Source organism: Euprymna scolopes, chromosome 46 (assembly GCF_053919585.1).
Source record: "Euprymna scolopes isolate OS-2025 chromosome 46, ASM5391958v1, whole genome shotgun sequence".
Taxonomy (NCBI): Eukaryota; Metazoa; Mollusca; class Cephalopoda; order Sepiida; family Sepiolidae; genus Euprymna; species Euprymna scolopes.
The window spans coordinates 194,395,904-194,411,438 of record NC_136527.1 but is presented as its reverse complement, the minus strand read 5'-3'; the positions used below and the strand labels follow the sequence as shown (position 1 = coordinate 194,411,438).

Genomic DNA, 15,535 nt, shown 5'->3' with positions numbered 1-15,535 from the left:
TGTTTTTGTGTCAAGCCAATTTATGTCTTTCTTAGGCCAGTCAATAATGCCAAAACTATATGTTAGTACTGGCATGGCAAGTTGGTTAATTGCCGTAACTTTGTTCTTGTTTGTGATTTCAGTTTTGCAGATTTTTCTTACCCGCCGTAAATATTCTTGGCTTATTTTCTCTCTCATCTTTGAATGCTGGATGGACTCATTTTCATCAATGCCGAGGTATTTGTATGTTTCCTGTTCATCCAGTTCTCTGATTACACTATTTTCATCGTGCCGTATATTTTCAGTAGATATCTTCTTGCCAGCTTTCAGAGTACACATAGCACACTTATCCAGTCCGAGCTTCATTTTGATGTCATTAGAAAAAGTGTGGACAATTTTCAGTAGATTATCTAAATCCTTATCCGAGCTAGCATAAAGCTTAAGATCATCCATGAAAAATAAATGGTTTATTAACTTGGAGGATTCTCTTTGGCGGCTGTAGCTTAGATTATAAGCACCTTGGTAGTTCTTTAGAAGCTTACTTAGAGGATCAATTGACAGGCAAAATAGCAGAGGAGATAAACTGTCTCCTTGGAAGATACCTTTTTTATTCTTATATTTGGGATGGATATCCTTCCCCCGTTATGGTTTAAGGTAATGGATGTTTGACACTCCTTCATTTGGGCAGCTAAAATTTCTCGTATGGTCGGGTGGATTTTATATAATTCAAGGCATTTTAGTATCCACGAATGGGGTACACTATCAAATGCTTTCTGATAATCTATCCATGCCATATTTAGATTTCTTTTTCTTTTCCTGCAATCTTCCAAAATGGTCTAATTAATGAGCAATTGATCTTTGGTGCCAAGGCAGTTTTTCCTACATCCTGTTTGTTCCTCCTCAAGATAATCACCGGATGAAAGATGGTCATACATGCTGTCAGCTATTAATCCAGTGAACAGCTTGTAAGTCGTGGTTAGGCAGCATATTGGGCGATATTTGCTAGGGTTTTTGGTTTCTGTGCTTTTAACTATTAAGCTTGTATCGCCTTTTAATAGCCATGATGGTGTCGCTTCATAAGCTTTCAACATTCTGGTGAAACATCTGCTATAATGATCATGCAATGCTGTTAGCTGTTTTAACCAGAAGTTAGATATGTTGTCGATGCCAGGTTTCTTGTGATTTGAAGCTCGTGCCAGCTTTGATCTTATCTTATCTGGCGTTATTTCTGGCTCTGGCATTTCTCTTTTATTTTTGTTTGCATTGATAATATCCCCGATCCACTGGGCCTCTTCGTTATGTACTTCCTCTTTTTCAAATAAGGGTCTCCAGTAATCGTCTAATTCCTGTTTACATGGGGGATCTTGGATTTTAATTTCCTCTCTCATTAGATTCCTGTAGAAAGTTCTGGGATTGTTTGCAAAAAGCTTATTCTGTGTCTTTGCATGAATCTTTGCCATGCGATGTTTAATTCTTTGGGCAATGGCTGGTATTTTGCCTTCCAGTTCCTTCACTATGCTTCTGATATTTTTACAATTTGTTTTAAATTTTGCACAGATTCTTTTGACGATGTTTCTGAGTCTACCTTCCACTGTGGGATTATTCATGAACTGCTTTAATTGGCTCAGTTCCTTTCTACAGGTGTTTATTTTTTTTATCAGCTTGGCTTTCCATTTTGGTGTTGCTTTGGTTACATTAGGTGTTTTATTTCTATTTTGGTGTTTATTCAGAGGAAGTATTTTATTGCTAATGTACAGCCCAGCTGCATATGTGACGTTATTTAGCTGCCTGAGGTCTATTTCTTCTGGAACAAGCCTTATAAGAGCAATATTGACTTTGATGATCAATGACTTAAAGAATCTTGAGGCTTGTATTTTAGGTAACCTAGGCCTTTCTTCCATGCTCATATTGTTGACTTTTTCTATTGTGTTACAGAGTTCCTCTTCTATTTCCAATTGCTCATCATCTGGTTCTGGAAGCAAAACACAAGGTGGAGTTTTTCCTGGTGAAGGAGTTATACCACACGTTGATGGAAATGCAGATGTGTTACCTGCTTTATAGTGAGAGTGAGCTGGTGTAGAGGATTCTGTAGGCATTTGAGTTCCTGATATAGAGTGATGCACTTCTGTTGGACTTTGTGCTGTAAGGGTTATCTGTTGGGTAGCTACCGACAACTGTTGCACTGATCTAAGGTGGTGGTGTTGCAGGCTCACATTTGCGGTCTCATCAAATTCGGTGGGATACAGAATAGGTTTCTCTAGTGGGTTAGCCTGTGTGCTTATTAGGACTGTTATTTCATCTCTCATGTATTTTAGTTCTTCCTCATTAAACACTCGTTCTTTTAAAATATTATATTTTTGAGAGGTTAAATTACTCCATGGGACATTCTTCTTCCATGGAAAGAAATAGAAGAAGATTTCCCTCCAGGTTTCTGTCCTTTGCTTTTGTTTTACACATTTGCTCTTAGCGTATTCAATGGCCCAAATTAAAGTCCACTTTTCATCCTTACTCCATCTGGACTTTAGTCTTTTTTCAGTCTCCTCTTCCTGAATAGGGAGGTAATAATTTTCAGCATCTTTTAGGGCTTTATGCTTTCTATTATTTTCGTCTTCTTTCCCCAGTGTGAGTTCTCATATGACTCACTAAATTTGATTTTTCAGTAAAAGAATATCCACACACTTCACAAGAATGTGGCTTTTCTCCGGTGTGAGTTCTCATATGTCTCACTAAATTTGATTTTTGAGTAAACGAATATCCACACACTTTACAAGAATATGGCTTTTCCCCAGTGTGAGTTCTCATATGACTCACTAATTTTGATTTTTCAGTAACAGAATATCCACACACTTTACACGAATGTGGCTTTTCCCCAGTGTGAGTTCTCATATGTCTCACTAATTTTGATTTTTCAGTAAACGAATATCCACACACTTCACAAGAATATGGCTTTTCCCCAGTGTGAGTTCTCATATGAGTCACTAATTTTGATTTTGTAGTAAAAACATATCCACACACTTCACAAGAATATGGCTTTTCCCCAGTGTGAGTTCTCATATGACTCACTAATTTTGATTTTACAGTAAAAGAATATCCACACACTTTACAAGAATGTGGCTTTTCCCCAGTGTGTGTTCTCATATGTGTAACTAATGTTGATTTTTGAGAACAAGAATATCCACACACTTTACAAGAATGTGGCTTTTCCCCAGTGTGAGTTCTCATATGACTCACTAAATTTGATTTTTCAGTAACAGAAAATCCACACACTTCACAAGAATGTGGCTTTTCTCCGGTGTGAGTTCTCATATGTCTCACTAAATTTGATGTTTGAGTAAACGAATATCCACACACTTCACAAGAATATGGCTTTTCCCCAGTGTGAGTTCTCATATGACTCACTAATTATGATTTTTCAGTAACAGAATATCCACACACTTTACACGAATGTGGCTTTTCCCCAGTGTGAGTTCTCATATGTCTCACTAATTTTGATTTTTCAGTAAACGAATATCCACACACTTCACAAGAATATGGCTTTTCCCCAGTGTGAGTTCTCATATGACTCACTAATTTTGATTTTGTAGTAAAAACATATCCACACACTTTACAAGAATGCAGCTTTTTCCCAGTGTGAGTTCTCATATGACTCACTAATTTTGATTTTTCAGTAAAAAAACATCCACACACTTTACAAGAATGTGGCTTTTCCTTAATATGTTTATTCATGTTTAAACAAAATTGCTCCTGGAGAAAGATTATCACTACCAAGTTATAAAAAATTTTAATCTGGAGTTGTTGATGCAAGTTAGATGCTAAATAAATTTCAATTTGTATCACTTACTTTATTTGATAAGAGATATTTCGTAGTATAAAAGTTAAAATATTTTCTTTTGTAAATTAGCAGATTTTTCTGAAATGTTAAATTCGATATCTTATGATTTATTAAAACATTAAACAAAAATTTCACAAATTTAAATATGTGTGATGTTCTTATCACTATTTGCTAAACAATCCAGATAAAATAACTCTTCACACATATATGTCTAATAAAGTTGTGTGCTGCCGTTTTTGTTGTCTGCCACGTAAGGAAATAATTGTGTATATAATACTGTTTGAGGTGAAGGATGGTCCCTTAATATTCATTAAAAACATTCAAGCAGGAACATCTGCAAATAAAACATAAATTAAATTTAATATTTTTAATAGCATTGTTTATTTTAATCGTGCAAACAAACCTAGAAACATAACCTTATAAAACATTTATAAATCACAAAAAACACTTAATTCACATTCATATTGTTTAAATGTTTAATCCTATTCATCGTATTTTGTAATAGATAAAGGAATTATGCAATTAATAAAGTAAAATAAACAATAATATAGTAAGAATTTGTAAAAACAATAAGCATACAACTACCATAGTTGCTACAGATAATAATAAACATATATTTCTAATAATAGAAATATAATGAGTTTATAATACAGGAAAAGTGAATTTAAATATTTAGTAAATTAAAGTTAATAATACAAATCAATATATAATCTAGTTACTTAGCAATGGATACTAATATGGTCTTTTAAAATAGCTTTCGTTTTAAGTCATATGTGTGGAAGTCATATGTGCGCTTATTTATAATGTGTTTGCTATTACACTGGACATTTTCCTAACATTACATATTTATTAGTATTCATAATAATTTAATGCAACAGAATTAGGTTCTTATTTTTTTTATTTTTAGAAATCAACAGTTTTTTCATGTAACAAATTTTTTCATCCAAGGCTTTTGAATGTATTATTATCATTCCCATATTTTATTATACAAATGATATAAACACTTTTAATAATCGATTATCGCAATTTAATTTTTTTTTAATTAAAGTCTGGTAATACATATTCGTACACCATATACATTGTATTCTTATTATTGTATATATTCTTAGTAGTTATTTTAATTTTTATTAAAATAATTTTTTAATTTTTCAAATTCAAGAAATTGTTACTAGCATTCAATGAATTATTTCATCCAATGTATTTAGCATATTTTATTTATTCGTATATTTTTTAGTTTTTTTTAATGATTTTTATCCTAATTATTTGCACCTTCTAATAGTAAAAATTATTAAAAGGTATTAATGTTGAAAGCTTAGTATGAATTTAAATATGGCCTGTGAAATTCAACTATTCAACTCACCGTCTACAAACAAATCTTCTCTCTTTCTTCTGCATATTAATGCCGACTCATTCCAATTCTGTATGGCAGAACCTGCATTTGTTGTCATTACTGATACTTGTCATTTTCTTGAATGCATTGCTCATCAATCCCTCGTCTTGAGCAGCCATTATAACTCTTTCCTCATCGTGGTGAGGGCTCTCCTTTCGAGCCAAAAAATGCTTAATATGAATTTAAATATGACCTGTAAAATTAGCCTATTCTATTCATGGTCTCCAAACAACTTCTTTCTTTATTCTGCATATTAATGTTGTATCTATAACCAGTAGATATTTTACTGTCTTTTAAACCTTTTTAATTCGCTTTAAAATTACGTTTTCTTTTACTGTTTTTACTGGATTTTGGATTTTTATATCTCTTAAACTTTTTTAATTCGCTTTAAAATTTAATTTCCTTTTCGAACCAAGAACAATAAACATTTTCTTCTTTGATGAACTCATGAGAAGTCTGATGATTTGTAGGGTGTATGCAATGAAAAACGTGTAAGACGCAATAATTTAAACAATATGTATGTGAATTTAATGTTTAATAAAGTTACATATACTCTTAAAATGTAAATCATTTCTATTGAGTTTAATAAACCGTTGCAATTTTAATATATGTTTATTAAATAAATAGATTATAAACGTGAACATTTTCATGTAATATGTACCATTGTTATAATCAGAGAAATCTATTTAGGTTCATCAGCAAACGTTTGCTTTTTGCTTTACTAACGCACATGCATACACTTGATATAGGAATATGTAAATTTATCAAAAGTCTCGACAATTTATTAAAAGAGACGTATTTAATGCGTAAAACCTAAGTAATTCGATTGGGAAAACTACAGTAAAAATCAATACATTTATTTTTTATTAGTAATTTCTTGTTTTCCGTATATATTTCTCAAATTTAAAGCATATTATTAAAATTTATAGATTGTTTAAGGGTATCCGTTTATCGCTAATTCATCTGAACATAGAAATTGTTGTTACTACGTGTTTAACTTATCAGTGAGTTAATATTTAATCTTTATGTGACGAATTCTAGCTGGACTTACCAGCCCATTTAACGTCACTTTAACTATTGGTTAAAACAAAATTGTTATTTAATAATCTGCTAATACACAATTTACATAGTAAGGATGCTACAAAGCCTGCTTAAACCTTGCTAGAAAATTACATAAGAGTATCCTATACGTAAACAAAGCTAAGATTCCCATATGTATTGTTGCCAAATATGGCTTCGTGCAACTACCGAGACCATACTTGTCTTAGACTTCTAAAAAAGTTTCAGGTATACGCTCTGCACCGACATACTTACTCCCGACCAATCAGACAAACATCAAAATCCAACCATTCTCCTTTGTTGATGCTTGTAAGACTTCTATTATTTGAGACAAAAAAAGTTTAAAAATGGGGTTGAATTGTTTTATTTTAAAATATTTGTTCATTCCTAATTCATCTGAACGTTAAAATTATTTGGAATCATAGACGTTTAACTTATAAGTGAGTTTAATGTTTTATATTTAAATATTAGTAAGACTAAATATTTAAATTATTAACATATAACAAACATTTAACGTAATTATATTATTTTGATTTTTATCTAAACATTTGATAACAATACAACTACCACATATAGATTAATATTTTCTTTGCTTGGGACAATTACATTTTCTATTTCTTCTCGTGTATTTCTCAATGTGTCAATCCTATTATTCCAAACCAATGAAGAAAAATATTTGTTCATCTCTAATTCAGCTTAACATATTTTTTAAAACATAATCACATGTAAGATCAGCACATTTAATAATAAATCTATAAAAATGGGTTTATGTTTAGAAAGTTAATTCTGTTTCCTATTTTTAAGGAATATAGTTTTAAGAGATTTTATAGTGAATTGTTATAGGAAATGAAAACGGACAGAGTAGAGCTCCACGTCCACAGCTTTGAAGTGAAAGGTACTGGAATAATATGATGTATTATAACGAGGTACCTGAACAGTGAATTAATTAACACTAGATAAACAAGTCAAACGAGCAGAAACTTGTCATTATTATTGATTTTTTTTGTTGAATAAAATATTATTTCATATTATTATCATTATTATTGAACACCATTCATACATTCATATGATAATCATTATTTTTGAATAAATAAGATTTCATATGATTATCATTATTATTGAGTTTTTATAGAATAAAATATTATTTCATATGATTATGATTACTATTGAGTTTTTTATTACATAAAATAAGATGTCATATGCTAATCATTATTATTTGTTTTTTATTGAATTAAATATTATTTCATATGATTATCATTATAATTGAGGGTTTCATTGAATTAAATAGTATTGCATATGATTATCATTATTATTGAGTTTTTATTGAATTAAATATTATTTCATATGATTATCATTATTATTGAGTTTTTATTGAATTAAATATTATTTCATATGATTATAATTATTATTGAGACTTTATTGAATTAAATATTATTTCATATGATCATCATTATTATTGAGTTTTTTTGATTGAATTACATATTATTTCCTATGATTATCATTATTATTGAGTTATTTTGATTGAATTACATATTATTTCCTATGATTATCATTATTATTGAGTTTTTATTGAATTAAATATTATTTCATATGATTATTATTATTATTTTTAAGTTTTTATATTGAATTAAATATTTCATATAGTTATCAATATTATTGAGTTTTTATTGAATTAAATATTATGTCATATGATTATCATTATTATTGAGTTTTTTTGTTCAATTAAATATTATTTTATATGATCATCATTATTATTGAGTTTTTTTTTGTTTAATTAAATATTATTTTATATGATCATCATTATTATTGAGTTTTTTGTTTAATTAAATATTATTTTATATGATCATCATTATTATTGAGTTTTTATTAAATTATGATTTTCATGATTTTGGGTTTTTTTATTGAATTAAATATGATTTCATTTGATTATATTATTTCATTATTATTGAGTTTTTTATTGAATTAAATATGATTTCACATGGTTTTCATTATTATTGATTTTTTTTATTGAATTCAATATGATTTCTCAGAATTATCATTATCTTTGAGTTTCTTATTGAATTAAATATTTCATATGATTATCATTACTATTGAGTTTTTTATTGAATTAAATATTATTTCATATGATTTTCATTATTATTGAGATTTTTATTAAATTAAATATGATTTCATATGATTATCATTTGTAAACGACTTGAAAGTGTTTCTCCCTTTAACATCGAAAGTTTTTAAGTGCTATATTGAAAGATATACTAATTCAACGAACCCTGAGTATCAATATTGTAATATTATCATCTTCACAGTTTGTATAGCAGACTTTACCCGGACATACAATTGTATTATGTGTAATGAATGTGTAACAACTCACCTGCCAAATCGATTGTCCTTAAAATGTTTAGGTGTTGTATAAATACTAATTCATATTCACATAAAAATCAGACAATATATATTATGTGTTGTATCAATATTAATTCATATTCACATAATAATAAGACAATATATATATTATGTGTTGTATCAATACTAATTCATCTTCACATAATAATCAGACAATATATATTATGTGTTGTATCAATATTAATTCATATTCACATAAAAATCAGACAATATATATTATGTGTTGTATCAATACTAATTCATCTTCACATAATAATCAGACAATATATATTATGTGTTGTATCAATACTAATTCATCTTCACATAATAATCAGACAATATATATTATGTGTTGTATCAATACTAATTCATCTTCACATAATAATAAGACAATATATATTATGTGTTGTATCAATAGTTGTACTTCATTGTTTGATAAGCATTGGATTAGATAGGCTTACCTAACATTTCTGTGCTGGCATTATCAACTTTGTTTGTGGTTTATAAAGTGCAGACTTAATAGGTATAAAGTTATTTAATTAGAACTAAAGCACAAGTTGTTCACGGAAGAAACTTTATAGACTTTTATGATCTCCACAGAATATGGTCTTACAAAATGCTGAAATGTGTTGGATTTTTATTTGCGATTCCAGTTTTTAATAGTTAGTAACATTTGTTATTTTTTAAAAGTTGTTTCTACACAATAATTAATATATTTTTTCAAGTTTAAGAAATCATAATAAATTATTATATTTTTTAGAGTCAGTGAAAATTTTACATTTGAAATTTTAGATACCTAGGTTTGACTTATGATGTTTTTTACAAAAGTGTCACCATTATTAAGGACCAGATGCCACTCGAGGATAGATGTAAATAAGCATACAGTGGTTAATGTAACACTGTCGTCGTAATTGTTGGTAAATTGGATTACTTAAGGGAAACGCATCATTAAGAATATGTTTAGGTTGAAGTTGAAAATGGATGAGTTCCACAGGTTTGTATTCTAAGAAAGAAACTTTGTTCATGGAATATATTTTTATGTTTAGGCACAGATAAAGAGTGGGGGAAATTATTGATAATTTTTTCAGCTAGACAAGTGTATCTTGTGAAAGTTTGCCAAGCGGGGCTATAGACTGAAGCTCAGACGAGGACTTACCATGAAAATAATGATAAAGCAGAGACAGGCTATGGGAAAGAGTTTGCAAGGAAGAGAAAATGACATCACCCACTAGACTATGAAGTCTACTTTTAACTCTGTCAAAGGAAGGAAACATGTGTTGGAATAGATACATCGAGATCATTGCCAAGACTGCTACGAAAAAGGTGGGCTCTCTACCCTGCTAGAAAATATCCTATATCTCTACAAACTCTTGTACGACCTTAATGAAAATACTCGTGACAAACCCGATAAGCAGCTAAATCCCACCCCTTTATAGTAGAGATAACTAGATGTATGAAAGCCTTCTATTTTAATTGTTTCTTCCTCAGAACTGTATATCTATATAAAATTATGTATATGTATATAACATATATACATATGTATATATATACATATATATACATATATATACACATATAGATACATATACATATATACATACATACAACATATATAGATATACATATATATATATACATACATATACATATATATATATATACATACATATACATACATACATATATATATACACACATATACATATATATACATATATATACACATATATACACACACATATATATACATAAATATATATACATATATACATATTTATATACATATATATACACACATATATACACATATATATATATATACAAAAATATATATATACATATACATATATGTATACATGTATATACACACATATATATACACACACACACATGTATATATATATATATATATATATATATATATATATATATGTATATATATATATATATATATATATATATATGTATTTTTTTAACAATCAATTTTAATACCTTTTAAATGGTATTTTATTGATAATTGTACCAATATTAACCTCGGTTTAGCTCGATGAGAATTCAGAGCAATATAATTTATATAATCAGAAAAAACAACACCTTTTATTTAGTAGTACACAATTTTTGTTTTTATTATTTTTTAAGACATGTTATTATATATTTTTTCTTAGTCTGACAGCTGTTTCGAAGGGTAAAAAGACAAACGGTTGTTTTAATTATAACATACCGAATAGTTAAGAACACCAAAACTAAGATAAAGAAAATATTTAATGATTTAGGGCTAACAATAACCTTCAATGAAAACTACAAAACCGTTAACTTTCTGGACCTTACCCTAGATATAATAAATAAAACATATGAACCTTACCACAAACCTAACCAGGCATTGTACTACATTGATAATAGATCTAATCACCCACCATCCATGAAAGCTGCAATAATACCAAACATATCTAAAAGACTATCTAAAATATCAATTAATGAAGACAAATTTAACAAAAATAGGGAGTATTATAACGAAGCAATAAAAAAATCAGGTTACAATAAAAAAATACAGTACATAAAGAACCATAATGTTGAACACACTAACTTTAGGACAAATGTAAATATAATACCATATAATAGAGTAATGAATAGAAATAGAAATAAAATAGGAACAAATAACAGAACTGATAACAACATAAGTACCAGCACTCGTGAAAAAACAATAAGAAGGGAGAACAACACTAACACAAATAGAAAGAATAGGAGGAAGCAACAAACATGGTTCAACATCCCATACTCTATACATATTAAAAATAATATTCCAAAAGAATTCTATGAAATAATAGATAAAAACTTTCCACCAAGCAATAAATTAAGTAAAATCATAAACAAAAACACTGTAAAAATTTCTTACTCAACCTCACCAAATTTAATTAGAAATATAATAGGAACGAACAGAGCCAAAATAGAAAAAGGAAATAATAATAACTTAGAAAATAATAGGAATGAGAACTGTGGATGCAACTGCCGTGTAGCTATGGAATGCCCGTTAGAAGGAAATTGCCTCGTATCAGATGTTGTATATAAATGTGAAGTTAAAACTAATAGAGGTATAAAAGCATACATTGGTAGTACGAGCACTCAGTTTAAAACCCGGCTAAACAATCATATTTCATCATTCAACAAAAACAATAATAGTAGCAGAAATATAATAAATAACACAGCAAACACCAATAATACTAATAATAACCATAGTGGGAGGGAAACAAATAGAAAGAAAAATAATAATGACACTGCACTTGGGGAATGGATACGTGAGTTAAAAAGCAAAAATATAGAGTACACTTTGAAATGGTCCGTGATAGGTAGGGCAAAAAGTTATCATCCATCAAAATCAGGCAAATGTTCCTTATGTTTACTAGAATCCTACAAAATACTAACATCTGATAAAAACTCATTGTTAAATCACCGTACAGACAACATACAAATATGTCTGCATAAAAATAAGTTCCTACTATCAAGATATAGATAATAAGTAAACAAATAGATAGACAAAAAACTGAACAAAAATATTTTCTTTTCACCAAAAAAACCGAGTTTAAGATAAATGAATAAAAAATATTAGAATAGCAAATAAACTTATAAATAACAAACCTGAACACAACATAAATACACATGATTAATAAAAAATAATATGATAAATAAAAAAAATTAGCAAAAATGACAAAGATCAATAATTGAAACAAAAAATAAATAAGTTATTTCCCTTTGACTACTAAATTATAAGGTAAATGCACAAATTCTAAAAGATGTAAGTTAATGACTGAATAAATAAGAAACAAAGAATTGATAGAGTTAATTCCCTTTAATCGCAAAATCAGAAAAGACCGTAAACTTGACACTAAACATTATAAATTGGAAACAACGAAAATAATTAACAAAAAACTTAATATAAGAATAAGAAATAATAAATATGTACATAATGATAACCATTTTAGCCTAATAATAAAATAAATACGAAAAAAAACAATAACAGGAAAAAAATACGTATAGACGGCTAAAAAATAAAATGAAACGTAAACACCCAAGAAATACAAAAAAAAAAGGAAAAATTACTAGCTTAAGAAGAAGTTAAAAAATTAATTAAATAATTTCGTAAATAATAAATCAAACGTAATAAAAAAGGAAAAAATTACTAGCTTAAGAAGAAGTTAAAAAAATTAATTAAATAATTTCGTAAATAATAAATCAAACGTAATAAAAGAAGAAACAAAATAAGAATGCAGAATTAACATAATGGATATTAGATACATAAATTGGAAAGAAATTAAAAAACCAAAAAATACGAAAATAAGGCTAACAAAAAGAAAATATAGATCTATAAAAATCCCATGGAAAATTTTTAAAGATGGCAACCTCGATAAAAAAAATTCCATCCCCATGTGAGTTTTAAAAACAATTTTTTGACTGTAATTAATTGATTTTAATTGTCTCCGAAGAGAACGGTAAATAATGAAGATTCGGTATGTTATAATTAAAACAACCGTTTGTCTTTTTACCCTTCGAAACAGCTGTCAGACTAAGAAAAAATGGTAAAACTATACAAACACCGTGACAGCGAATTAACCCTAACCCTAAACCTAACCCTAACCCCTAACCCTAACCCTAAACCTAACCCTAACCCTAAACCTAACCCTAAACCCTAACCCTAACCCTAATCCTAACCCTAACGCTGTCACGGTGTTTGTATAATAATACCGAAAAAATATATAATAACATGTCTTAAAAAATAATAAAAACAAAAATTGTGTACTACTAAATAAAAGGTGTTGTTTTTTCTGATTATATATATATATATATATATATATATATATATATATATATATATATATATATATATATATATATATATTAAATGCCGAAAAAACAGTTTTTTGTTCAGTTGTCAAACAATTGAATCAACTTCGAATCAAATTATTGTGTTTATGATAAACATTAGGATTTTCGCAGAAATCACGTAAATTTTACTTAAATAAACAAATTTTTATTCACGAAATCAATATTTTTTATTGGATTGCATTAAAATTACAACTTTTTATGTTTAATATTATTTTAAGAATCAATATTTTGGAGGGAGATTGCAAAAAAAATGTTTCAGATTATTTTAAAAGTTATTGAATGGGGATTTTTTTTAAGCGTAAAAAATAACTTACCTTTCATATTGTATCGCAATAAAAAATAAACTTCTTTTAATATTTAAGATTATTTTCAAGTTGTTGAATAATATTGTTGTAAAGTGAAAAAAATAAACTTATTTTAATATTAAAGGGTGCTATTGCACTTACTGATCCGCGCTATTTTTTTTTTAAATCGTATTTCTAAGTTTAATTAAAGTTTTATATGCTTTTTTTATTCAATTGTAAGGTTAAAGTACAGAATAGGTACGAAACAGTAAACACCCTCCCCTCTCAATGTTAATGGCTTTTTAAATAATAACGTTATTATTTCAGCAGCAGCACGGATCAATAATGTACCTATTTAAGATTATTTTAAAGTTGTGGAATTATAATTTTGTAAAGTGAAAATAATAAACTTACCTTTCATTCCAGGAATTTAATACGAAAAAAAAAAATCGTTTTTCTTTTGTGTCCAACGGCAACGCGGAAAATTGGTTTGTTTGTTAGGATTTCTTAATATAATCTTTAGTAAATTGATACAAAATTTGTTTTGTGTGTCCAATTCATTAAGCAATTAAATATATGAAAATATAAAAGAATCCAAATTAAAATATAAAAAACACGATTTAAACGTGAAATTATTATAAGAAGAAATCAACTGCTTCAGAACAAAGAACTTTTGTTCATCGTAAAACGGTGTAATTATTATTTTGTTCCTCGTGTAAAAGATTGAATATTTCATTATGATTTGGATTAGTCGAACTACTGTTTACATCCAAGATGAGAACAGTAATCCAAATAATCCAAATATAAAAAAACGCAAAACTGAATATTTCACATAAAGAATTCAAAAAAGAAGGAATTGAACAAATAGCGAAGTCAATCAAATAACAAAAACTAGATTTGAACCAACAAAAAACAAAACAATAATCACATGATTACATTATGAAAATTGCGACTTATTTTTATCAGATTCGATTCCGTTAACTTTACGATAACCTTAACTTATAATTCCAGACTTAAACCTGATGTTTTACATGCAATCAGCATAAAACGATTAACGATGGAAGTGTAGGAGTGTAGTACCTGTTTCTAGTTTGTGCATTTCAGCCATGTGTCGTGTTATCACCATTCTGGCTTTACTTGTCATGTTTTGTGCCCTCCCATGTATTACCTCCTCCTTTGATAGAGAAATAACGCAATGTTGTAAAATGTCCCGACTCGCAGATGTGAATATGAGAAAAAATATAGCAGAACACAAATCGATATTTAACAACAACTGAGTCTCATGATTGCATTATATCGTATTTTGCCATCAAAGGGACATAATTTTCAAACAGTTACTTGCCCTTTAAAGGATAAACACCGTGTAATTTGCTTGCATCCTTTCTTGTTTATATATATATATATATATATATATATATATATATATATATATATATATATATATATATATATATATATATATATATATATATATATATATATATATATACATTTGTCAGGGAAAGGTTACGACGCTCGACTGACACCAATGATTGCCGGTCTCGTCCGATCCATGCTTGACGGGAATTCACGAGAATTTGGATAAAATTATGCAAGAGTATCTAAAAATATATAAAAAATATAATTTTAGTTTGCATTAACTTTTCGAAAAGGAAGAGTTATCGATCTCTGACAAGCGACATCTGTCGCGATTCTTGAAACAAAAATACAAACATTCGCCTCATGTAACTGTCATGT

The 15,535-nt window shown here is 28.0% G+C and overlaps 1 protein-coding gene across 1 annotated transcript; it reads right to left on the bottom strand.

Moving 5' to 3' along the window:
- Nucleotides 1–588: 588 nt before the first annotated feature.
- LOC145270834 (uncharacterized) lies at nt 589–14,495 on the bottom strand. The gene is made up of 2 exons (XM_080126406.1): nt 14,213–14,495; nt 589–4,145 (listed from the first exon to the last, which is right to left on the bottom strand). Exon 2 carries the CDS (start codon nt 2,283–2,285, stop codon nt 816–818), a length of 1,470 nt encoding a protein of 489 aa, XP_079982532.1. The 5' UTR covers nt 2,286–4,145; nt 14,213–14,495; the 3' UTR covers nt 589–815.
- Nucleotides 14,496–15,535: the final 1,040 nt, after the last annotated feature.

Bases quoted from the DNA above. Each gene is read 5' to 3' on its own strand.
- LOC145270834 (XM_080126406.1), bottom strand. From the start codon at position 2,285: ATGAGAGATGAAATAACAGTCCTAATAAGCACACAGGCTAACCCACTA.